The sequence below is a fragment of the Cynocephalus volans genome, chromosome 15, assembly GCF_027409185.1.
Source record: "Cynocephalus volans isolate mCynVol1 chromosome 15, mCynVol1.pri, whole genome shotgun sequence".
NCBI lineage: Eukaryota > Metazoa > Chordata > Mammalia > Dermoptera > Cynocephalidae > Cynocephalus > Cynocephalus volans.
Window position 1 is genome coordinate 74,424,395 of NC_084474.1, and position 27,607 is coordinate 74,452,001.

At 35.7% G+C, this 27,607-nt stretch overlaps 1 protein-coding gene and 1 pseudogene across 1 annotated transcript in view; both read left to right on the forward strand.

The window, feature by feature from the left end:
* Window positions 1-27,607, forward strand: part of MTBP (MDM2 binding protein) — an 82,809-nt gene that overhangs the window by 9,167 nt on the left and 46,035 nt on the right. The window contains exons 7-11 of the mRNA XM_063079857.1: window positions 560-677; window positions 2,765-2,899; window positions 4,975-5,069; window positions 7,520-7,589; window positions 12,147-12,264. Coding sequence (XP_062935927.1) covers window positions 560-677; window positions 2,765-2,899; window positions 4,975-5,069; window positions 7,520-7,589; window positions 12,147-12,264 — 536 coding nt within the window. The remainder of the gene's footprint in view (window positions 1-559; window positions 678-2,764; window positions 2,900-4,974; window positions 5,070-7,519; window positions 7,590-12,146; window positions 12,265-27,607) is intronic.
* LOC134364148 (ribosome biogenesis protein WDR12-like) lies at window positions 21,090-24,453 on the forward strand (annotated as a pseudogene).

Sequence of the window (27,607 nt, forward strand, 5' to 3'; positions counted from 1 at the left end):
TTCAAATTAGATTTATTAACTTTATGATTTTTTTTCATTCAGGAAGTTTTTATTGCACTAACTTTATGCCATGCACAGCAGTAGATGCTGGTAAATTAAGAAAGTAAGAAGACATGATCTTTTTCGTGGAAGTGCAGGGAGAAACAGGAATGCCAACAGTCAAGATAGTCTATGATAAATGCTATTATACAATTCCATATAAAGCTATATGGAAACCATTTAGGAAAGCAGTTCTCTTTTTGAAGATAAAAAACCCACACTGAATGTGTGTGTGTGTGTGTGTGTGTGTGTGCATGCATCTGATACATTTAAGCCAGTAGTAAGAGGAAAGTCTATTTCTTTATCCTTAGTATTAAAGGTAATTACTTTTAATTTGTGGGAATATTAGGATTAAATGAATGTTATAGCACCTCACTCAGAGACTGATTTAATAGGGATTTTATAATATTAGTAGAAAAAACTTTGCAATTTTGCCTCTTAGGCTTAAGTTAACTATAATCATTAAATTTAAGTAAAATGTAGAACCCTGTATTTAATTATCATGATCTTTTTGTTATAGAAATTGTCAGGAAATTACAGAATACCTTTCTGCTAATGTTGTATCATTAGAAGATCTCAGAAATGCTATTGACCCAAAGGAAATATGGAGGGGAAAGATTCAGATATGGGAAAGAAAGGTAAATGTATTTCTCAATTATCCGTTTGCAAATTAGGCCTTTCAACTTTATTTACGACACAAATTTTTTTAATTGAAAAATAACTGATTATACATATTTGTGTGGTGCAGTTAAATATCAATACCTATGTACAATGTGTGATGATCAAATCAGGATAATTAGCATGTTCATCATTACAAAATGTAACTTTGAGAAGGCGAGAACAGAATTGTGGTTACTAGAGATGGGAAGGGGAGGGGGCTAGTGAGAAATTGGTTAATGTGCACAACACAGGTATTTAAATAAATCTTTATGAAAATGTACCTTATAAAGAAGTTCTAGAATAGTGCAAAGTAGAACTTTCTGCAATAAAGGAAATGTTCTATGTCTGTGTTAGTACAGTAGCCTGTTAGCTTCATATTGCTACTAAGCACTTTATATGTGACCAGTTCAACTCATGAACTGAATTTTTGATTTTATTTGATTCTAATTGATTCAAATAGTACTATGATTACATTTTGGGTATTGCAGTTCTAGAATATAATACTTTAAAAACAGAATTTGACATCAGTTGAGTTCATGTTGTTTATCCACGTTGCTTTATTTTATTGCATGTGTAAGTTACTGGAAAAACTGTTTAGGACATATTGCAGTATCTCTAATACCACCTTTGGTGATCTCTGCCCTTTTTTAACCTGCTCTCTAACTTTGAACAATTTTTTTTAACCTTACTAGACTCTAGATTTCTCAACTACAAGATAAGAATATTAGATTAGATGAATCTTTCTATTTCTAAATGTCTATGAGGCTTCCTTTCTGTTTTGGCATCTCTTACTATGAATGAGTATGTTTCGTGGTTTTTATAAGTTTTGTTCATTTTGAAATAAATGGTCCTAGTAATTTATGTATTTCTGTAGACTGGCAAAACTAAACCAAGAAAGTTTCTTAAAGTCATTTGGGGTGGCATGTAGCATGAGCAGACCCTTGCATTTCTCTAAAGTTTTTTTATACTCAGTACTGTGCTTTTTGCCCTGTTCAATTCACCCTTAATAATTTAATGAAATCTCCAATAAGACAATAAGAAGTAATGTGACTGGGTCTGTCTTGTTGATTTGTATGTTGGTTCATCCTAATCTTGGGAAGGTTAAATCTGTGAGTGAACCTTCTCTGCATGTGGTTTTAATGTAAAAAAAAAAAGGAAAACAAAAGTAAAACCATGTAACCAAGTGCAAGATACATTAGCTAGGACAATTGCTTTTGTATACATTTCCTGAAACTGCATGTTTACAGTACAGACAGATAATGGCAGAGTTCATGTGTTTTTGTTACTCTTTTGAGTAGGAAATTAAATGTCCATGTCTGCACAGGATGCATTTAAAACTTGAAATCACTTTTTCTTGGTCAAGAATAGCTTCTAGCCAAGAGGCATTATAGCGATTAAGGACATAGATTCATTCAAATCCCAACTCTTTTTCTTTCTAATCTTCTGTGACATATTGGGTAATACTTAGCCCCTTGGTGCCACAGTTGTCTTCATCTCTAAGATAGTCATAATAATAGTTCTATCTTATACATTTTTATGAGTATTAAACTTTTTAAAGCTCAAAGTAGTCATTCAGTAAGTGTTAGCTATTATCATTGCTGTCATTACTATTAATAGTACCTTATTATTAATACTTCTGCAGCAATTGATCTTTTCATCAACAACATATACTGAAGGCAAACTATGTGTGAGACGCTATACTAAGGATCTAGTAGTGAATGAGAGAAGTCAGCTTCTGACTTTACATAACTTACAGACTGGTAGAAAGCCAGATATTGAACAAGTATATGCAAAAGTGGTTGTTTGGTACTGTGGTGGCATAGAACGGGCTTAACATACTTTTGCTGGCTGGTGAAGGGCCAGTGAGAGCTTTTCATGAAAAATCGGCATCTAAGTTGAAATAGGAAGGATGTATACCTAAATGGAAGAATTGCACTTTGAGCTGAGGAATCGAAAATAAATTTACACATGGGTTTTTTTCTTAACTTTTACATTATAATAAGATGTGTTAATCTTTATAAGTTTATTGATGATGCCTATAACTATGCTCTTGGTTTCCTTTCAGTTTGGATTTGAAATTAATTTTCCGGAATTTTGTTTAAAGGGAGTCACACCTAAGAATATTAGTATGTCTAATTTAAATACTTGCTTTCTTGCCAAAAAGACAATACCATCAAAGGATAAGAATATTTTGCCAAAGGTAATTGTGTTTACTTTTTTTGGGGGGGGGCAGTCATTACTTATGTGTATTTTTGTTGCTATAAAATATGTTTGAATCTTGATTTACTGTAACTAATATACATACTTAAGTGTGCCCACTAGCATGATTTTTATTATAGTTAGGTGCTTAAGTTATACTGTGTTATCAGCATTAAATGTTGACAAAACTATCATTGTTTTAGAGTTTTTGAAAAATGTACTGGTTTTAACTTTAAATCATTATAGGCCTGAAACCACCTTTGGTTTGGATGTTACTATGTGACCTAAAACTCAGTTTGGAGAGATTATGATATAGGGGAAAGAGGATGGCTTTCTGATATTTAGTAGACCTGGATTTGAAACCTGACTCTGTCACCTATGAAGTGTTGGGTATAACCCCGGGTAGATTGATTAACTTGTTTATGAAATGGGGGCAGTAATAACACACTTATCTTACAGAGTTGTTATGAGGATTAAATGAGGTAAGAGATTAGAATCTGACATAGTACCTGACATATGCTTAATTTATGGTTTAAGAAGTGTTAACTCTCGTGCCACATGTTCTAAAGATTATTCCTAAAATGCAAATAATTATAAAATATAATTACAAAAGCATTCAGTTTGCCTTTTAATTTAAACATTGGAAAAATAACATAAGAAGAGATATGGAAGTACTTCAGAAATTCACTTTAAAAGACCCAGTTTAAGAGTGTGCAAAACATAGTAGTCATGATGTTACAAGGATGTCAAATTGCTAATTAATATTTTCTGATCAAAAGGTGGTACAAAAAAGGCCATAATTTTTTATGTGAACTCATTTCCCAACATTTGTTTAGAACTGCTTACTGTAAGTAACTTACTATGGCCATCTGTCACAGGAATATTAAATTCTTTTCTAAAGATAAGAATCATAAGATTGATAACCTCAACTTCTTTGGTATTACACCCTTCAAGTATGAATAGTGTATCTAATTTTTTGTTACTATTGAAGAGAATCTTAGGGTACAACCTATTTAATAATGTAAGATCATCTCTGTCTTTCTGTGTTTCTCTCTCTCTAAATGTATACACACACACATACTATATATATACATATATACACACACACACACACACAAGGGTACTTAAAAAAGTTCATGGAAAGGTTTGCATTGTCTTTTAATTCTGTTTTTTCACAAACTTTTGAAGTATCCTCATATACTAATGTGTGTATATATATATGTACACACACACACTATATACACATAATTATATATGGTGAAGTTACTCAGCTTTCTGCAAACGTAAAACTTTTTGTAGTTTCTTGACTTTCCGCTTAATGTGATGCACTTTAGCTGCAACTGTTGAAATAAACATTTGGGGGCTGGCTGGTTTGCTTAGAGCTTGGTGCTGATATCACCAAAGTCCAGGGTTCTATTTCTGTACTGCCTAGCCACCAAAAAAAAAAAAAAAAAAAAAAAAATGAGAAAGAAATAATGGTCCTTCACTAGCTCACTCTAATTTAGTTTTAGTCTCTACCCAAAGAAGTACTGAAATTTTATTTCTCTGAGTAGAGATTTCTATGTTAATTAATTAGCATATGTTGGCTTTACTATTTCTTTAGTTTCTTTAGTCTTCAGTACTTCTTTTTTTAAATCTCAGCATACCACTCAACCTAAGTTCATCCTGGAGTGGCATTTCTTTCTCTTTTTCAGTCCTGCAGATTCTACCTGCAGAAGTAGATTGCTAATTTGTTTCTTCAGCACACTGGCCTCTTGGATCAACTGTCTTGCTGAAGATAAATACCAAAAGTCGAGAACTCTTGTCTTCTGTTTCTTGCTTCTTTCCATACTTGTTTTCTCCTGTTAAAACTCTTTCTGGTTATTAAGAAATCTCCGTGTCTATCTCTCTATTCTGAAAGGTAGAATTGAAGTTGAAGAGACGCTTGTCTGCTATGAAGAATTAAATGTCTTGTATAATTGTAAAAAGTTGCTTTATAAGATCCATTTTAGTTTTAAACCCTTAATCACTAATTTATTTTACTTTCATTTCATTTATATTATTTAAAATATTATTCAATTTTAATTCTTTTTCCAGGTTTTCTATTACTATGGCCCTGCTTTAGAATTTGTGCAGGTGATAAAATTATCAGATCTACCCTCCTGCTATATGTCCGACATTGAATTTGAGTTGTATCCTTTCATTTACAAGTTCATTTTAGATTTCATTTACTGTGTCAGGTAGAATGTTCAAGTATTGCCAGGTAGATAAATGTGTTAGGTATGTATTCATTTTTATTTCATTTTATTCATTCATTGTTTTAATGTTGATGTCCAGGTAGGCTGCCAGACTCATTGTTGGAATTCCTGGGCAGGGAAGTTCTTACTTTTTCTACATCCTGGATCCTGTACCTATCCCATCAGAAATCTTTCTCCCTAGCCAAGCACCTTTATGTTTGTTCAGTATTTATTGAGTATTGTGGGTACGGCTGTGAAGTAATACAGAAATGATTGAGCCTTGGTTCTTTGACATATTATATTGTTCTCTGCCTGAGCACAGGGCAGATTTACTTACTATCTCACCTAGTCTAGCATCTCTGTTCTTCCTGGCCTGTGCCCAAACACCCCCATGTACATCTTTTATGTGTTTTTATTTTTGCTATTATTTTATTTAGTGCTTAATGCTTTTTGAAAATAATTTCTCTTTTTCCAAAATCTAGGAATGGATCTCCATGACTTCTATGTTTTTCTCTATATAATGTTTCTGCTGAAGAAATCTATAACTACAATATATCATAGCATATAGCAAACACTCAAAAAATATGGTAGAATGGATGATTTTGTATTATGTTAGCCCAAACCAAAAATGCTCATTATTTTCCTCTGGCAAATTCTTTTCTGAATCAAAGATAACATTTACAAAGGCATAGGAGAACCTCACCCAGCTGAGAACTGTTTGTAGTCTAGCATCACTAAAGAGCAGTGGGGTTTTTTTGTTTGTTTTTTGGGGTTTTAGAGGGATTTTTTTGTTTGTTTTTGTGGGGGGACTACTAAGAGATCAGATTGGAGAGGCTTTTCAGATTGATCAGATCCTAAAATACCTCATATACCATGATTGGGAGTTAAATTCTGTCCTAAAGGTGATAATGAACTATAGAAAGATTATAAACCAGGGAGTGGCTTAATCAGAAGAAAATTTTAGATCATACTGGTAGGAGTTTGGAAAACTTAGTAGAGCTTGAACTTAAGTGGCATTTGGAGTGGAGAGACAGGGAAAAGTATAAGATGTGTTAAGGATGTAAAATCAAGAAGACATGATCTATGTATTACATGCAGGGAAAGTAAGGAGACCTGAGGAGTGTAGGTGATTCCTTATGTTGAAATTGTTGCCACTAATTCAGATAACATGAGAAGAAGAGCTGGTTTTATAGAGGAAGAGGACTTAGGTTTGGGTAATTTGAGTAGTAATGTACCATGGGTAGTTTTTAAAAGCTTTATCCATTGTACATATTACTGTTTCTAACCAGGTAACCTGCATGCTACATGGCAGTATAACTGTAGGAGTGACTTCCAGATATAAGCTATTATGAATCTTTCTTTTCTCTTCATCTATTAGCAGCTTATAGATCAGAAACTAGATAACATTTGACATATTTGTCTTATATTAGATCCTTGCTTTAGACCAAATGGCTTTCAAGTTGTCTTTCAAGGAAAATCTAGGACTTAAAGAAAACCCTCTGGGTAGTAGGATTGGAAGATAAATTGAGTGAGCGTGGCTTTGGACCCCCTCCTCCAACCACCAGAGCAGCACTTCTTTCTGTTCTAGATATCAGGCTTTTAGGTAAGATCGCGTATGCAAAAAGCTCTCTGCATCAAAAAGGTTTGAAAAGCACACTTCAAACTGTTTTCCTGGTACCACCCCACATTTAGATGGTTGACCCTGTTGTTTTTAAATGATATTTAGTATTCTTTTCATTTTCATTGTTTTAAAAAAGTTCTGCAACTTGCAAAAAAATTCTCCCTCAAGTGCTGTATTTATACTTCTAGAATAGGCAGAGGACATCCTGGTATTGCTACTCATTACTTACGGGGTAGAGAGGAGGGAGGAATGTTAGGAATCTGTGGAGAAAAACGAGTAATTTATATACTCATGAAATGTTCACATGTTTCTCTTGCCATCAACATGCTTGATAGGTAAGCACCAGTTGGCTGATCTGTCTTTTTATGTATCTGCAAATATTCAACATATTTTATACTCTCTTTTAAGAAACAATATCTAAGAATTTTTAGAAATACACCTAAGAAGAAAACATTTTTGTAAAAAGAAATTGTTGGTTGGAAATGGAACACTGGCATAATTTTCTTGAATTTTTATTCAGAAGCTTCAGTTTTTACAAATTTCTGACAGCTTATAGTAATGCTATTCATAGTAGCACTATTTCTTAGTATGTTTTCAGAATCCAACAAATAATCAGAAAAGTAATTATCCTTAAGGAAAGAAGTAATTGTTAATTCCTACAGTTAAATTTTTCAATAAATTAATTTAAGAACTTGTGGAAGGATTGAAATCATCAAACTTACTTTAGGGGAGTAGAATCATTTCATAGTTACCATTTTATTATTTCTTTAACTCTTTAGTACAGAGGATTGACAAAAAATGCAAAACAGAATTCTGTGTTGCTGTTGGAACAGATTTCTTCTCTGTGTGGCAAGGTATGGAGGGTTTTTTTTGTTTTATTTTTGGTTTTATACTTAACATTTAATGATGTGTAAGAAAAGAGAACGTAGCTTGTTAATCTGTTTTTGCTTGATGACTTGGATTCTTTAATGTGATATAACATGATTTTGGTCGTAATTTATATTCAGACATTTTGGACTTTTCATAATAACTCCAAAGTACTCCGCAAATATAAAGTGGCATTTTTGTTTTAGAAGACATTTTTCAGAAATAAGCTTTATGACTGATAATTGCTTTAAAGTTTTAAAATTTTACAACACATTCTTGTTAACTTACTCCACCATCTGATTCCAATTCTGAGAGAAGACATTCGTATGCCTTCATTATCTTTTTCATGGTTGGGCAGGGGGTGGGAGTGAGAAAAACTTGTGAAGCTTCACTAAATCATCATTTGTGAGTTTTCAGTTTTTCTTTCCTAATTTTGATGATGTTTAGGAGATTTAGGAGATTTGTGTATATTTTAATAGTTATATAGAATGATATGACAAAATTGATATATTTTTAATTACAATATAAAGAATTTTAAGTGGAATCATCTATCTAAAGTCAAGTATAGTTTTTAATAGGAACAAGTAAAAGTTTTACTTTCTTTCTGTTATTTATTCAACTATCATGTTTCTATGAAAATAATTTTTAAAACACAAAATATTTATTGGCAATAATTATATAACTTTTATTTTTAACAACAAATAGACTATTATCCAACAATCCTGCAGGGAGAAAATGATAATTATAGTTAAAGCAGTTTCCTTGTGGTGCTATAATCAAATCTTGTTTAAAATTCCCTTAGAAAATTGATATAGCAAAGGAAATATGATTTTGGCCTTAAGATGCTTGACTATATAGTAACTTAAAATTTTGACTTCCAGACTTTTCTTTTTTCTTCATAAATGTAATAATCTTTTCAATAGCATACCAAAGTATTGTTTTGATAAAAAGGCCTTTGAATAAACAGCCTAAAGTATAGTATTAACCTGGTATTTATCCTCTAAGGATACCTAATGTGCTAAATTTTGAAATTAGAGAATTTGTTTTTTATATGTTTCCAACATATATCCTTCTCTGTGCTAGGCACTGTACTAGATATTGGGGAACCGGTGATGAATTGTAGAGTTGAAACTTCTATCATCATGGGACTTATTTTGGTGGGAAAATAGAAAGAAATAACTGTAGGTATAATAACTATGAAGAAAATAGACAAACTGACATAGAGAATAAGCCAGGAGAACCTATTTTAAATAAATATTAGTAAAATTATACATTTCTACAGGACTGTGTGCATAGAATTCTTATGAAGTGGTATAGCTTTTTTTGTTAAAGTACAGTAAGAATAAAAAATACTCTGTTTCTGCTTTAACCCAAGCAGCTAAGTAGCTCTCTATATTACCCTATCTAGTCACCTAATTTTCTGAAGCCTCTTTATTTCTTATTCTTTATTCTAGGAAATGAAAATTATTTACCATTTATCATTAATCATCTCATGTATATTATCAAATAAGGGAGGAAAAAAATATGGTATGGTGGATCATTTTACATAGAAGAGCATGTGCTTTAGAAAACTTGGATTTAACTCCAAGTTGAGCCGCTCACAGGCTTACAGATTTTTAAATTGTAAGCTAGAAATAATAATCCCTGTGTTACCTATTTCAGTATTGTAATGAAAACCCAATTGGAATATATGTTGTGAACTACAAAGTGTAATATAAATGATGGTTGCTAATTAATATTTATTGTCTTTGAAATTTATGTGGCTCACATGATCAACACACATGTAAAGCACTAGATATTTGAAGATATGAAAAGTACAGAAATTTTATAGAGAAATTTATGGAAGTTTTATGGTTTTAAGTTTTATAGTTTTGTAGAGAATATTCAAGTCAAAATCAGATATATACCTATAATTTGATTAACACAGGTATAAAATAATTCCTAATCCATCTAGTTATTGATGATAGGCAATACTAATTCTAAAAGCAAGCTAAATGATTGATATTTAATAATATTTCAATTGTTTTGATTTAAATTAGTTCTATTAAATTGGTATTTTTATTGCTTCTTAGACCATCACTATAAAATATTAGGACACACTATTAATAAGGAATAAATAAATGAGACTTTATAAATATGTCCCCACTTTAGTGCAGAAAAAGAGATAATTTTTGGAAACATGTATTATGTAACTTAGATAATAAATCTTTAAATGTGAAGCAATTTTTTTTTTACATTGGGTTGTAATTTGTCTTGTACAGTTTTGAAAAAAAGTTTTGAATTGCATGCTTATTTCTTGAAATAATCGTAGTGTTTTATGACTTGGTTTTCATTTATTTACTCAACAATTTTTTTTTTAAATGCTCGCTATATGCCAGATGCTTGCTCTGAATATTGGAGAGAAAAAAAGTGGATAAGATCCTTCCTCAGGAACTTTCATGGTGCTTAAATTCTAGTGACTTATGTGATCCTTAGTCAATGTCTGAGCTTAAAAAAATTATCTGTCTATATGTGATTAGCCCCAGAATATAATAGCTTCTTGGAGTAAAGCTTATTTTATTAATAATTAAGCTAGATTAGGAAAAGACAAGATAAGATTGTTAGGGAGTAATGATGTCCACTAATGTTATGGTCAGGAAATCATTTTTTAAAGAGAGAAATTTGCAAAGCTAGAAACATGATTATTGTAGTGACTGCTTGTTAGGGAGGACCTACTGAAAAGATTGAATCAAGGTTTCGAAACTTAGGTTTGAAATTGTATTTGGCCTTTAAATTCTGGAGATAGAATGATAGCATAAACGGGTCGTGTTCAAGTCTTTCACATGTTATCTAATAATTAGTGGTATGGGTGAGAACAAATTATCAGAATCCAAGTTTTTTATGAATGCAGTATAAACAATTTAAAGATTTAATTTGTAGGGACTTATAGTTTATGAGATTAAGAAATGCTTATTTTTATATTTGTATCAAATGTTTAATCAAAATTAGTCTGTCTCAAAAATGTGGCCAGTTCTTCAGCTGATGGGTCACAATGAGTTTATATCAGACTTATAAGTTATGCTTTGAACTGCACTTAGTATCCCTAAAATGTTGAGAAACTTATAACGGGGACCCCATCTGGCATAATCACATAACATCCTTGTTGATCTTTTGTACTATACAGTCTTGTCATGTATTTTGGGCTATGAAGTCTTATTTATGCAAGAAAGAAGATACGGGATTTAAAGTTTAGGAAGTTACACATATCTTTTATTTAATGTTTATTTTCTATTGCTAAATATTTTTATTTTTAATGTCTAGTACTTGATTATGTCAAATATATTTGACTTAAAAAGATTATGGCTTTAATAATAAAGAAAAATAAGTATTTAATTTTAACCTTATTTTATTTCTAAAATATTTATTTTTATGTCTGTTAATTAAGAATGCATAAGTGGAAATAACAAATAGAAACAAAACTAGCACATTAAAATATTGAGTATCACATATCTCATGTAATAATACATCTACATAGGACAATTAAAAGTAATTTTTTTTTTTTTTTTGTCCTTTTTGTGACTGGTAAGGGGATCACAACCCTTGGCTTGGTGTCGTCCGCACTGCGCTCAGCCAGTGAGCGCACCGACCATCCCTATATAGGATCCGAACCTGCACAGCGGGAGCGCCCCTGCGCTCCGGAGTGCGCCACGGGGTCAGCCCGGACAATTGAAAGTAATTTTGCATCAGCTTTAAGATCTTTGTCAAATACCTTGCCTAAATTTCCCCAGAGTTTTTAAAAAGGAACTAATGCTTTTTATTGTGATATGCTGATTGATGTAGCTACATTTCTAAAATAACAGGCCAAATATAGCTTTCAGAATTGCAGTTTGTTTTATTTAGCCCTTACCCAAACTTATAATTTACCTAAATATATTATAGTGACTTTATTGAACAAATATTTAGTAAACACCTGTCTTCCCAGCCCTGGGAATACAAGGATGAATAAGTTGAGTTTGCTCATAAATCAGTCAGAAGCTGCTGTGTATTTTCTTGCATATAATTTGTCTTCTCTCCAGTTTTTACCTATTAGCATTAAATCTCTGATTTCTAGGAACAGAAGTTTCTAAATTGCCTTCAGATGTGCTCTAATTTTGAAGCCAGGACAATAATCCATCTAGTCAAAAGGTTATAAAATTATGGTTGAATATGACAAAACCTTTTGGTGCTATAACTGCCAGCCTCTCTGTGTTTTGTAGATATACAAAGACATTACACCCATAACCTGAACTTGAAGCAAATATCATGAATAACAAGATATTTTCAGAGAATGATATATCAATGGAAAAGGGTTTTTGTCTGCTTTTTGGCTTTTTCTTTTTTCTTTTTTTGGCAGAGGGTAGGACATTGTTTTTAATTATTTTTAGTTTTTATAGTGGAATTGTTGGGAGAAAGCATTACTAAATATATGTTAAATAAGAGGAATATGAGTGGAAAATTGTCATATGGCATTATTCAAGAATGAATCTCAGTGTGCAGTCACTAAAAGTATGTTCTGTTTTATACAGGTTGGTGCTCTTTTTGTATTGCCATGTACTGTTAGTAACATACTTATTCCACCTCCCAGTCAACTCAGTTCAAGAAAGTGGAAGGAATATATAGCAAAAAAGCCTAAGACAATCAGTGGTAAGTAGTACATCTTTAAATTGTTTTAAGGATGCAACATACTGTATCAAACTTGTAGTCGAGATAACATTTTTTAATGAGAAAATAGTATTTCATATTATTACTACTGATTAGAGAGTTCAGAGCTGGCTGGTCAGCTCAGTTGGTTAGAGCATGGTGCTGTTAACACCAGAGTCCAGATTTTGATTCCTGTACTGGCCATCTGCCAAAAAATAAATGAATAAGTAAATAAAGAATCCACATCACTTTAAGATATTTTTATTATCTCCAACAACCTACTGTAACAAAGTACTTACAAGCTTTTTTATTAAAAATATCAGTGATTTAAAGGCAGAACTTTTGATTCATTAGATAGCTAGTTAAATTGAATATGGCTTTCTTAGAGACATTTCAGGAATCTGTGAAAATGAAATGGCTCATTTATTATATGGTACATTAAAAAAACAAACCTGTGATTACAACTTTCTGAAGAAATTAGAACTAATTTAACAGCTTAACTATGTGCTATGCAGTGTTGTAAGTACTTTGGAAATATTATTTTATTTAATATTATGATGTCTATAGATATATTTTTATCACCATTTTACAGATCAGGAAATTGGAACTTGGAGAAGTTGCACAGCTGTTAATTGGTAGAACCTTAGTTCAAAACCTGGCTCTGCTGGTTAATATCTCTGTAACTTCTCCGAAGATTTGAAGCTATGCTCTATGCTCTTCACCACTACACTGTGTTGTCTCTCTAATAATCCAGTATATTCAAGATGTCACTATAAAAATGAAAACTTCTGTTATAAAGTCAGAGATTTTTAAAGTCCAAAGCCTAGTATTTCAGGAGGTAATTGTGGCTCAAAATGTTAAAGGTGCTTTCCCAAAGTCACATAGCTGGTTTCAAGATGGCGGTGGCTGCGGCAGTTGGCGCGGAGTAGCTGAGGTGGAAAAGGCGGCCACTGGGCCTCAGGCAGCCGGGAAACTTGTGGACCTTCCTCTTGCCATCTCTTAAGGGAGGACCGCAGCTGCTGGCCAGTCGTGGGGGCTGACCGCCACATTGCCCCCGGCAGGAGAGGCTGCCTCATTTACAGGCAACAGCTTTGAAGTGTGGAGCAGGAAAAGAACTGTTTCTTAGCTGCAAAAGCGAGTCTCGAAACAGGGAACACGGAGCCAGGGCTGCTGTGGATGCAGACAGGATCCCGGAGACCGGGGCCGCGCTGAAGGCGGCCAGCTGCCCTATTCAGGATTCAAGGTTTCAGGCCGGCACTAAAGAAGATTCCGGGGAGCGCCCGAGCCGCGCCGCGACTAAACAGCCCAAGGCGGCAGCGGCCGAGAATGGTGAAGGCGACAAACCAGAGGCAGAGAGTGAGCACTCGTCCTCGCACAGGCCTGTGAGTGATCCCTGGCCCAGCCCTGTTCGGGGGGCTGACGCCCACCCGGCTCCCGCCTGCATCACCGGTTCACTCACCGCCCCGGGGCTGCCTCCATTTTCCCAGGTGCTGGCAGCTCCGCGCGGCTCAACCGTCACTGAGCCTTCCCACTTGCTTGCCCCGGCACAGGGCTTTCTGGAGCCTGCGGGCCGGCCTCCCCTCCCACTCCCTTCACTGTTCTCTGGTGGGGCTGGTGGCGTGGGGCGTCCTCAGCCAGTGTCGGGAGGGCAAGGAAGTACGGGCGGGCCGACTGTCACTCCACCACACCCTGGACTCCGGCCCCCAGTAAACTTCCTGATACTGGGAGGCAGATACCATCTCTGTGGCCACCAGTTCGGAAAAAAGCCTAACCAATTTCTGGTTGGGAATAGTGTGGTAGGAGAGTCCCCAGGTCCGCTTGAACCTGCCGGAGAGCTGGCTGCAGGTGGGCGCTAGATTCGGTCTATGCAGGGGGATACAAAGGTAAACAAGTCCCGAGAAAGATCTGCACAGTGCTACAAAGGCACCCAGAGCGACCGGTCGTCTGTGCCTAGCAGAAACCTGGTAGACTTCCTGGGCGAGGCAGTGCCGAGCAGGGTCTTGAAGGCCCAGCTGATAGACGAGGGTTGCAGAAGACACGCCCCAGCCCAGCACAGTGCGCACAGAGTGGGGAGACGAGTGGCCAGGGACGCGGAGACTCGACAGAAACCACACACCCTGTGGGGTAGCCACTGCACGATCCAACAGCCTGGGCCAGAGCACACGGAACAGGGAGAAGTCCTGCACAGGAAGTGAAAGCTCAAAAGAGATCACACACCCTGTGGTACGTGATCCACCAGCCCAGCAGAGTCCAAGCTGACCAGAAAGGTGGCTCCCCGGAGAGGCCCAAGACCCGAGGCAACCATACACACACGGCACTAGAGGCCAACTGAGCAGTCACGGAGGTAGCCATACCAAATTGGCAACCACAGCAACATCCTAGTTATTCATTAGTCTCAAACCGGTGGACTGTGAAACCCCCTGCCACAATGAATAAACAGCAAAAGAAAAGATACCAGAAATACAAAAAATCAAGAAAGTACACCACCAAAAGTTAATAAATCTCAAACTATAGATCCTATAGAACAAGAAGCCCTTGAAATGACTGACAAGGAATTTCGAGTGATAATTCTAAGGAAACTGAATGAGATACAAGAAAACTCAGTTAGACATCATGATGAAATGCGGAAAAGTATACAGGACCTGAAAGAGGAAATGTACAAGGAAATCAACGTCCTGAAAAAAAATGTAGCAGAACTTGCTGAACTGAAGAAGTTATTCAGCGAAATAAAAACCACAACGGAGAGTTTAACCAGCAGGCTTGTCGAAGTTGAAGAGAGAACCTCTGAACTTGAAGATGGGCTGTTTGAAATAACACAAGCAGACAAAAAGAAAGAAAAAAGAATCAAAGACATTGAAGAAAATCTGAGAGAGATATCAGACAACCTTAAGCGCTCAAATATCCAAGTCATGGGTATTCCAGAAGGGGAGGAAAATGGAGATTCGATTGAAAACATATTCAACAAAATAGTGGCAGAAAACTTCCCAGGTATAGGAAAAATCACAGATCTTCAGATCCAGGAAGCTCAACAATCTCCAAATGTATTCAACCCAAAAAGGCCTTCTCCAAGACATGTTATAGACAAATTGGCAAAACTCAGAGACAAAGAGAGAATCTTAAAAGCTGCAAGAGAGAAGCGTCAAATCACCTATATGGGAGCCCCAGTCAGGCTAACATCAGACTTTTCATCACAAACCCTAAAAGCTAGAAAGGAATGGGATGATATATTCAAAATACTAAAAGACAAAGATTGCCAGCCAAGAATATTCTACCCTGCAAGGCTATCCTTCCAAAATGAAGGGCAAATAGTGTATTTCTCAGACAAACAAAAACTGCGGGAGTTCACTACCACACGACCACCCTTACAAGAAATCCTCAAGGGAGTACTGGGTTTGGTTCCTGAAAAATAACTACCACTGCCATAAAAACCCAAGAAAAACCAAAACCCACTAGTATAATAAAAATGGCATACATGAAGAGAAAACATGCAAACAAAAACGCTATCTACAACCTAAGGAGCCAACAAACACAGAAAACAAACAGTAAATCAGAAAGCAAGGAACAAAAGACACCTAAGACAACCAAACGACCAATAAAATGCTAGGAATAAATCAACACCTTTCAATAACAACTCTTAATGTAAAAGGTTTAAATTCCCCAATTAAAAGACACAGACTGGCTGACTGGATCAAAAAGGAGGACCCAACTATATGCTGCCTACAAGAGACCCACCTCACCCATAAAGATTCACACAGACTAAGAGTGAAAGGATGGAAAAAGATTTACCATGCAAACAGAAAAGAAAAACGAGCTGGAGTAGCTATTCTTATATTTGACAAAATAGACTTTAAACTAAAAACCATAATAAGAGACAATGAGGGACACTACTTAATGATAAAAGGACTGATCCATGAAGAAGACATAACAATCATAAATATGTACGCACCCAATGTTGGAGTAGCCAGATTTATAAAACAAACTCTATTAGACCTAAAGAAGGAAATAGACACTAATACCATAATAGCAGGGGACCTGAACACCCCACTGTCAATATCAGACAGATCATCTGGGCAAAGAATCAGTAGAGAAACACAAGATCTAAACAAGACTCTAGACCAATTGGAATTGGCAGATATCTACAGAACATTCCACCCAACAACCTCAGAATATTCATTCTTCTCAGCAGCACATGGATCATTCTCCAGGATAGATCACATATTAGGTCACAAATCAAGTCTCACTAAATTCAAAAAAATTGGAATTATCCCATGTATCTTCTCAGACCACAATGGATTAAAACTAGAAATTAATAACAAACGAAACTCTGGAAACTATACAAACACATGGAAATTAAACAGCATTCTACTTAATGTCATATGGGTCCAAGAAGAAATCAAGCAGGAAATCAAAAAGTTTATTGAAACTAATGAAAACAATGATACATCATGCCAAAACCTGTGGGATACTGCAAAAGCAGTATTAAGGGGGAAATTTATTGCATTAAATGCTCATCTCAGAAGAATGGAAAGATGCCAAGTGAACAACCTAACACTTCACCTTAAAGAACTAGAAAAACAAGAACAATCCAAACCTAAATTTAGCAGACGGAAAGAAATCATTAAGATCAGAGCAGAACTGAATGAAATTGAAAACCAAAAAACAATCAAAAGATCAACGAATCAAAAAGTTGGTTTTTTGAAAAGATAAATAAAATTGACAAACCATTAGCATGGCTAACAAAAAAAAGAAGAGAGAAGACTCAAATAACAAAAATTAGAAATGAAAAAGGCGATATTACAACTGATTCATCTGAAATTCAAGGAATCATTCGAGACTACTATAAACAACTATACGCCAACAAATTTGAAAATCTGGAGGAAATGGATAAATTTCTGGACACACACAAGCTCCCAAAACTGAACCATGAAGACGTAGAAAATTTGAACAGACCAATAACAATAAAGGAGATTGAAGCTGTTATCAGAAGGCTCCCAACAAAGAAAAGCCCAGGACCAGATGGATTCACAGCAGAATTTTACCAAACATTCAAAGAGGAATTGACACCGATTCTTTACAAACTATTCCAAAAGATTGAAATGGACGCAAATCTCCCAAACTCATTCTATGAAGCAAACATCATCCTGATATCAAAACCAGGTAAAGATATAACCAAAAAAGAAAACTACAGGCCGATATCCTTGATGAATATAGATGCAAAAATCCTCACTAAAATATTAGCAAACAGAATACAGCAACACATACGTAAAATTATTCACCATGGTCAAGTGGGATTCATCCCAGGGATGCAAGGTTGGTTCAACATACGCAAATCAATAAATGTGATACACCATATTAATAAACTCAAACACAAGGACCATATGATCATCTCTATAGATGCTGAAAAAGCATTTGATAAAGTTCAGCACTCATTCATGACAAAGTTTAGGGTATAGAGGGAAAGTATCTCAACATAATTAAAGCCACATATGTCAAACGCACTGCCAATATCATCCTGAATGGGGAAAAGCTGAAAGCTTTTCCTTTAAGAACAGGAACTAGACAAGGATGCCCACTCTCACCACTCCTATGCAACATAGTGTTGGAAGTACAAGCCAGAGCAATCAGAGAAGGGAAGGAAATAAAGGGCATCCAGATTGGAAAAGATGAAGTCAAACTGTCCCTGTTTGCAGATGACATGATCCTATATATCGAACAGCCTAAAACCTCTACAAAAAAACTCTTGGAATTGATAAATGATTTCAGCACAGTAGCAGGATACAAAATCAACACACAAAAATCAGTAGCATTTCTTTTCTCCAGTAGTGAACATGGAGAACGAGAAATCAAGAAAGCCTGCACATTTATAATAGCCACCAAAAAAATAAAATACTCAGGAATTGAGTTAACCAAGGAGGTGAAAAATCTCTATAATGAGAACTACAAACCACTGCTGAGAGAAATTAGAGAGGATACAAGAAGATGGAAAGATATCCCATGCTCTTGGATTGGAAGAGTCAACATAGTGAAAATGTCCATACTACCCAAAGTGATATACAAATTCAACGCAATCCCCATCAAAATTCCAAAGACATTTTTCTCAGAAATGGAAAAAACTATCCAGACATTTATATGGAACAATAAAAGACCACGCATAGCCAAAGCAATGCTGAGCAAAAAAAATAAAGCTGGAGGCATAACAATACCTGACTTTAAGCTATACTACAAAGCTATAATAACCAAAACAGTATGGTACTGGCATAAAAACAGACACACTGACCAATGGAATAGAATAGAGAATCCAGAAATTAACCCACACACTTACTTCCATCTGATCTTTGACAAAGGCACCAAGCCTATTCATGGGGAAGGGACTGCCTCTTCAGCAAATGGTGCTGGGATAACTGGATATCCATATGCAGTAGAATGAAACTAGATCCATAACTCTCACCGTATACTAAAATCAACTCAAAATGGATTAAGGATTTAAATATACACCCTGAGACAATAAAACTTCTTAAAGAAAACATAGGAGAAACACTTCAGGAAATAGGACTGGACACAGACTTCATGAATACGACCCCAAAAGCACGGGCAACCAAAGGAAAAATAAACAAATGGGATTATATCAAACTAAAAAGCTTCTGCACAGCAAAAGAAACAATTAAAAGAGTTAAAAGACAACCAACAGAGTGGGAGAAAATATTTGCAAAATATACATCTGACAAAGGATTAATATCCAGAATATATAAGGAACTCAAACAACTGTACAAGAAGAAAACAAGCAACCCAATTAAAAAATGGGCAAAAGAGCTAAGTAGGCATTTCTCTAAGGAAGATATACAAATGGCCAACAGACATATGAAAAAATGCTCAACATCACTCAGCATCCGGGAAATGCAAATCAAAACCACATTGAGATACCATCTAACCCCGGTTAGGATGGCTAAAATCCAAAAGACTATGAACGATAAATGCTGGCGAGGCTGCGGAGAAAAAGGAACTCTCATACATTGTTGGTGGGAGTGCAAAATGGTGCAGCCTCTATGGAAAATGGTATGGAGGTTCCTCAAACAATTGCAGATAGATCTACCATACGACCCAGCTATCCCACTGTTGGGAATATATCCAGAGGAATGGAAATCATCAAGTCGAAGGTATACCTGTTCCCCAGTGTTCATCGCAGCACTCTTTACAATAGCCACGAGTTGGAACCAGCCCAAATGTCCATCATCAGATGAGTGGATACAGAAAATGTGGTACATCTACACAATGGAATACTACTCAGATATAAAAACGAATGAAATACTGCCATTTGCAACAACATGGATGGACCTTGAGAGAATTATATTAAGTGAAACAAGTCAGGCACAGAAAGAGAAATACCACATGTTCTTACTTATTGGTGGGAGCTAAAAATTAATATATAAATTCACACACACACACACACACAAAAACCTGGGGGGGGGAAGAAGATATAACAACCACAATTACTTGTTGATACGACAAGCAAACAGAAAGGACGTTGTTGGGGGGGAGGAGGGAGGGAGGTTTTGGTGATGGGGAGCAATAATCAGTCACGATGTATATCGACAGAAGAAAATTAAAAAAAAAAAAAAAGAAAATGTTTATCAACATGCCATATGTAGATTTTATTTGGCACAGATAAAAAAATAATGAATACTTCATCAATAAAAAAAACAAAAAAACAAAGTCACATAGCTAGTTAAAGCATGTAAAACAAAATTGCTTTGGTGTAAGTGGTTTTTTAAAAATCGAAAGATAATTTGTGTAAATTTTTTTTAATTTATAGTTCTTGTGACTCGTGATGTCATAGGATTAAGAACTTTAATCAAAACATGTCTACTGTGACTGTTTTAGAGGAAATCTGTAGAGATACCCCACGGAGCCCTAAAATTCTGATGAATGCAATTTAAAGATCATCAGCTTACACAATACTGTATAGGAAATGGGGGAGATTATGAATTCCACTTCAGCAAATGTTGAATTTGAAATGCAATTAAGATATCTATATTGAAATTTAAATCTAGAGTTTGAAATTTACATCTAGATATCTAGGGAACAGTCAGGGCTAGAGATTTAGATATTGAGTTTACCAGTGATTTTGTTTATCTGTTGTGTAACAAACCACCCTAAAACTTAGTGGCTTTTTAGAGCAAACATTTCATTTGCAGCTTGTTCTGCAGTCCGAGCTAGGCTCAGGTGGGTGGTTCTTCTACTGATCTCACCAGTGGTCATGGTTTTGGTTGCATTGAACTTGTGGATCATTTGGAGGCTAGGTTGAGCTGGTATGCAGAGACAACTGGCTCTCTCTCTCTCTGTAGTTTCACAGTCTTTTCTTTGCCACATGGTCTCTTCACATGATCTCTCTAGCAGATCAGCTAGAATTTTTACATGGTGGCTCAGGACAACTTGCAGAAGTTGAAGCTGCCAAGACTATTTAAGGGTTAGTCCCAGAACTGGTACAGTGTTACTACTGCTGCATTCTATTACTTAAAGCTAGATTCCTTCCAGATTCTAGGAACATGTGACTGTACTAGGGTATGAATACTGAGAAGCTAACAATGTAAAATTCTCCCAGAGGTGCATACAGGTAATAACTAGGAATGGTTGGAAAAAAAAAAAAAAAAACACTTAGAGAATATGACTAGAGAAGAGAGGTAACGATAGGGTCTTTAGAAATACCTGCATTTAAGGTGGAAGTGGAGGAAAAGTTAGGAAATGATTGAGTAAATTGTTAGAAGACCTTGAAGAGCTACAATCAATAGCATTGATGTCAAAATATCATTTATTACATTATAAAGAGTATAATGCAAGTGTGGGAAATTAAGGAGAGTCAAACTGGGTCCTTACCCGTAAGGAGGTAGATTCCTTTTCTTTGTGAAATTTATAGCCAAGTGAGGAATGCACTTTGAAAAATAACCATCAGTCTGTTTAACCAACAGTGTGAAGGCAAAGTGGAGGACACTTCTAGAGTGTATAACCTAACATATCCTTAAGAGCTCAAGGAAGGCTTCCTGGAGGAAGAGACACTGTTAATATAACTTACTGCACTGTACTAGTACATGAATAAGTGCAGCTTTAACCATTCTCAACTCCTCACAGGAATAAATATATACCTGGTGATTTTGACAGATGCTAAAACAAAATCAGAAATAGATTTGCTGGGTGGCAATATAGTCAATTTCACCTAAACTACATGAAATCACAGGATAATACTTATCCATTTCTTAACATTACATATATTTAAGACTGATTAGACATACATAATCAGTTAATCAGAATATTAACATCTCTTAAGTAAACTTTAGTAAATTCTGGACAGCCCGTTTATTACTTATTTTTTCTTTTCTAACTTTCTCAACTTCAAACAGTCATTGCATTGGAGATTCTCATTTTAAGGTAATTTATTGATTTAGAATTTACTCTTAAGTTTTTTGCATGATCTTCATTGTAACTTTAAGAAATATCATGTGATTTGATTTGATTTTTTAAAATTATCACCTCTTGAAATTGGGGGATTAATATTGGTAACTTCTGAATGATAATAAGACAGATCACATGATAATTTCTGAAGCCAGATTGTTGATTACTGATTAGGCTGGATCATTAAGGGCTGATTAACCTGACACTTTACAGTATTTTTTTTTTTTTATCTTAGAAGTAGAAACAAAATCAAATTGGACAGTTGATTATTAAGTTCTATTCTACGCATAACCATTTCCTAGGAGAAATTCTTTACTTATTTCATTGACAGTACTCCTTTTGTAAAAATAGAGAAGCTAAGTTTTAGCTAGTGTAAAAGTTTCAATAAATCTTACACTCGGAAGACTTCATATCCCTGTCCCAATACCACTAACGATAGACTCTCTCACTATCCCTAAAAATATATAAACACTCAGATCATCCTCTTGCACCTCTTTCTTTAAAACCTCCTGAATTATGTGGAACTGTTCTCTCTTGTTGCCCTACCTGTTCCAGATCTCCAAACTAAACTTCATACTGTTGTCTAAAACTATTCCCTGGTTTTGTTCCTTTGGGACTTCGTTACTTCGTTCATTTAGTCTGTGTCAGTCATACGTTACATTCATTTATTTGAATATGGAGTAGATTTTATGCAGGCATGGTACTATAATCTAGGGATTAGTGATTGATATAGACTTGGATATTCCTCTCATGAATTTATGCTCTAACACAGAAAATAGATATTGAGAAGTAATTAATGTCTTATTATATCATTGTATTTAGTAGCAACTGACTAGAAACAATCTTCAAGACATGCAAGTATTGAGTGAAAAAGACAAGGTTATGCTACAATTTGTAGTAAAAACAACTTACTGTGTGTGTTGAGTATTTATACATATTTGTTTGTGTATGCATTAAATATCATTTTTTCAACAGATTTTTTAATTGAACACCTGTAATGTACTAGGAACTCTTTTACATGCTGAACCAGCAGTAAGTGGAGCAAAATCCTTGCTCTAACGGAAGTAACAGTTTTAGTTCTTCCCCCAGATAGCCAAATGTCTAGGTCTCTCAATTTTTTCAGGCTTTTACTCCAGTCATTTTTCTCATTCAGGACTTATTTTGCCTTCCCATCTAAAATTTCAAACAGACACTTCTCCTGACATTATATCCATCTTCCCAGATTTATTTTTTTCTCCTTAATACTTATCACTATCTGCCTGACACTTAATAACTATTCAAAAATATTTGGTAAATAAGAAGTGAAGTGTATATTTCCAGATAGTAATAACTGCTGTCCAGACAAATTAAGAAAGACTTTGAATGACTCCTTCCATGCAGTGTGAACCAAAATTTGTGTCCTGGTGTTTACCAGTTCCCTAGGTTTTATCCCTTAAAAGAAATAAAATGCACGTGTGTTAGTTTGAACCATATAACACTGTTTTTGTATATCAAAAATTGTTAAATATCAGCTCTAGACATGCTTCTACACTGACAACAAGAAATATGTAGTAGATGATGTTCACTTCTCAATTCTGCTGCCTCTGAAATTGCTGACATTTGTAACATCATCAATAGATTGTGGAGGCCAAAACCGAATTGCATGACATGCAGTTTGATTTCCTTATCAAGGGCCAGTTTCTGTGAATGCCCTTGGTCAAACACATGGGACTGGAGAACATCTCATCAGAAGTTGTGAAACTAGAGCACGTGGAGAAGTACACTGCACCCCACCCAGAACAATGCATATTCCGTGATGAATGGATCGGTTCAATTAAAGGAGCAGAGGAATGGATCTTGACTGGTTCTTATGATAAGACTTCTTGGATCTGGTTCTTGGAAGAAAAGTCAATAATGACAATAATTACATTGGTAAAGATGTGACACGGGTGAAAAAAAGAGTTTGTCTTGCTTACTACTGGGTGCCTCTATGGGTCAGACTTATGAGAGTGGAATGTAGAGAGAAAGAAAGTGAAAGCCCTACATTGCGGCAGAGGTCATGCTGGAAGTGTGGATTCTATAGCTGTTAATAGCTCTGGAACTAAATTTTGCAGTGGCTCCTGGGATAAGATGCTAAAGATCTGGTCTATAGTCTCTACAGATGAAGATGAAATGGAGGAGTCCACTAATCGACCAAGAAAGAAACAGAAAACAGAGCAGTTGGGACTAACGGACTCCCATGGTGACTCTGGCCATAAGGAAGCTGTTTCCTCAGTTCCATAATCAGATGCTGAAGAAATGTGGTGTTTCTTGTGACCACACGATAAGTGTGGGATGTTGAGTCTAGCAATCGTAAGTCAACGTTGACAGGAAATAAAGTGTTTTATTATATTTCCTGTTCTCCACTTTACTGTTTTCCACATTTAGCATTTGAAAGTACAGGTAGGCATATCAGACTGTGGGATCCCTGAACAAAAGGTGGTTCTTTGGTGTTGCTGTCCCTAACCTCACATACAGGCTGGGTCACATCCTGTAAATTGGTCTCCTACCCATGAGCAGCAACTGATTTCAGGTTCTTTAGATAACATTGTCAAGGTGTGGAATACAAGAAGTTTTAAGGCTCTTCTCTATGATCCGGCTGTTCATGAAGACAAAGTTGTGAGTGCGTACTGAACAGACACAGGGCTTCTTCTGAGTAGAGGAGCAGACAATACATTGTATTCCTACAGATATTCACCTACCACTCCCACGTGGTGGTGTGAAAGTTAGTAATTCAATTACCAGATTCTTTCTGTAAATAAAATGGTAATCATCAGATTGATGCACATGCAGAAAATAGCCTTTTAGATTAAAATTTATATAATGCTTTCACTTTCAAAACAAAAACAAAAACAAATTACAGGCTTTAGTGATTAAAATGCTAATAAAGGTTATAGTATTTAAAATAAATGTGGAAATCATGCCATAGATTGAAGAGACACATTTAACTTGAATTGGCAAAGTGCTAAGATGGTAAATGAATTAAGGTCACTGTCTTTGGCAAACCCCCATTTCAAATAAAACTGGTAACAAGTGTTTTTCCTTTCAAATAACCTTTATTTAAATTTGTTTTCTAAAACTGCTGTTTATGAACAGAATTGATGTCATTGTTGCAATATAATTGTAAAGATTGTTTTTATACTTCATGATAGTTTTGGGAGATAGGCTTTCACCCACAATATGTTCATATCTGTGAAATAAACCATTGCTATTGTAATAAAATTACAGTAGGTTTTTCCCTTAGTTTTTTGGGATACATATATGTGTGTGTATATAATGTATATCTAAAATCTGGGCCTTCTCATAGGCATTTTTCTGTTGCTTTTTTCCCTGTATATGTTATCAAACATTCTTGTTTCTTTGCCATGTCTCACAGTTTTTTGATGAAAATGACATTTTAGGTAATATATTACTGCTACTAGTAACTGATTCCTCTCTTTTTCTACGTTTAGTTTTTGTTATTGTTTACTTATTTATTTGTTTTGTGAGTTGGCTAGGCTATTTTAATGAAGTCCATTTCCTCCGTAGTGTAGAGGTTTTGGTGTCACTCCTCAGAGGGTGCAGCCTTCAGTTGTGGCCACATTCACACTGGGAATAGGATGGTTTTTGTGGGACTTTCATTTTCCCTTTCCGTGTTCTCTTCCTCCTTTCTTGTTTAGTATCACACCCATCTGTTAGACTCCACTAATTGCCAGCTCATTGCTTTGTTGTTTTTGGTAATGCAGTGGGTCTAAATTGCTCCATAGTCGTTTAAATTGCTGATACAGTTAAATTTGGGTAGGTTTTGAGGCCAGTCTTTGAATGGGGTTCTGACACCAGAATGGCTCTTCTTAGCTGTTTCTTTTCTCTCAAGTGAACTATATCTTTTCCTTGTTTCTCTTAATTAAGTAAACTGCCAGCCTCCTCTTATTTGCTTGTTACTAAGTCTCCATTGTTTTTGAGACCACCTTTGGGCTTAAGCTTCCCCATATGCTGTTTCAGATAAAGTTAGTTTCTTTGAGAAGATCTTCAGAGCTCTGGTCTTACAGTCTCCTCAGGGCAATAATTCTCATCCACTACTATGGTTGCTGGGCCAGAGTGGTTCTTTATATACCTTTCCCAATGTAGATCCTCCTTCCCAATGTAGAACTGTGAGTGAGCTGGGGTAAGGGCCACTGGGTCCCATTATTATCAGCTTGCCTATCCTGGGGTAGAGCCTCTACCCTATGAGTGGTGGCTGGGTGGAGGAAGGGAGTCCCTGAACTCTGATCATACGCATCAGGATTTTAACCTCTTCAACTCAAAAGTGAGGGAATGAGAGGTGCTGGCAGCCTCCCTCTGCCTATGAGATACTGTTACCCTAGACTGGAAGTTGAGGAAAGTGGGAGACCCATCTGTGGTGGTTTTACCTTCTCGGATTGGAGCATCTGTCCATCTCATCTGGGAGTGGGTTGGGAAGAAGCAAGTCGGAGCTAAGTGTAGACTTTCACAGTTTTTACCCAATCTCACTATATTTTCTTGAGTAAGTGTTTCTTCATTTGCTGTATACCCTAAGGATAATTTTACCAGATGTGCTTATGTGGCTGGGGACAGACCTCCTCACCCTACCATCCCGATAGCACGATCCACTTCCTTCTCCATTTCTTCTTCAGAAGCAACCATTTTCAACTCCAGATCTGTAAATGAATTGCTTATATTGTCACTTCTTGATTTTTTTAAGTTTGATGTATTTTTGTTGACTTACTGTTATACCCTTAGGATAATTTCACCACTTTTGCTTGTGTTGGTAAAGAGTGGGTACACAGATCTCCTCACCCTGACATTTCAATAACCCCTAAAATAAACTTCAGGGAAATAGAGACATAGATACTTTTTGAAAAGGTAACCTTTCACTAACCTAATGCGTTGTTTTGGATTGGTATAATCACTGGGGAGCAAATGTGGTTGCTCAGGGAGAATACTTGACTGCAAGGAAATGAAGCAAGGGCAAACTGGCAATGCATGAGGGTTTGAAGGAGCCAATAAAGAAGATTGAAAAAGCATAATCAGAGTGGGAAGAGAACATGAAAAATGTCAAGGAAGGAGGACCTTTCAATAGGATGCATTTATAGAATTCCAGGGAAAGAGTCAAACAAACCCATACTAAACAACCCTGAAACTAGATTGGGCCAGGGCCGAGCCTGTGGCGCACTCGGGAGAGTGCGGCGCTGGGAGCGCACCCACCGCAGGTTCGGATCCTATATAGGAATGGCCGGTGCACTCACTGGCGGAGTACCGGTCACGAAAAAGACAAAAAAAAGAAAAAAAGAAAAAGAAAAAAGAAACTAGATTGGGCCAGAGTTGACTCCAGTAGTCCTTAGTTATTTTGCAGTCTTTTCAAGTAGCTTTCTTACTCCTTGAGATCTCTTATTTCTGCAGTTTCTTAGCTTTATACAATTACTTCCAGATTTAATTCCATTAATACTCACATTGTATGGCTATTTCAATCTTGTTTCATGAATCAGTCAACATTTACTGAGCACTTAACTGTATACCAAGTTCCATAGCTGTTGGGGCTGTGAACATGATGTAGCCCTTACAGCTGGGAAGCTTAAAGTATTGTTACTAGTTTATTTCTCTTTGTTACATTGGACTTTGCTCTTCACACTTTCTTCTTTTCCTAATTCCTTACTTCAGTATTCAGTTGGTTGACCCAGACAAACTAGCATCACAATTCCTTGAACATTTCTTTATGAGTGCTCTTTACTTACACCTTTAGCATCAGGTTTGACCTTGGTATTACCCATAATTTTTATATGCTAGTACAAGTATTGAAATGTAATTATAGCTAGATATTAATGGTTTCATGTTAGTATATGTTATTCTGTTATCTGCACAACCTTTATCGTTTATTATAATTGACAAG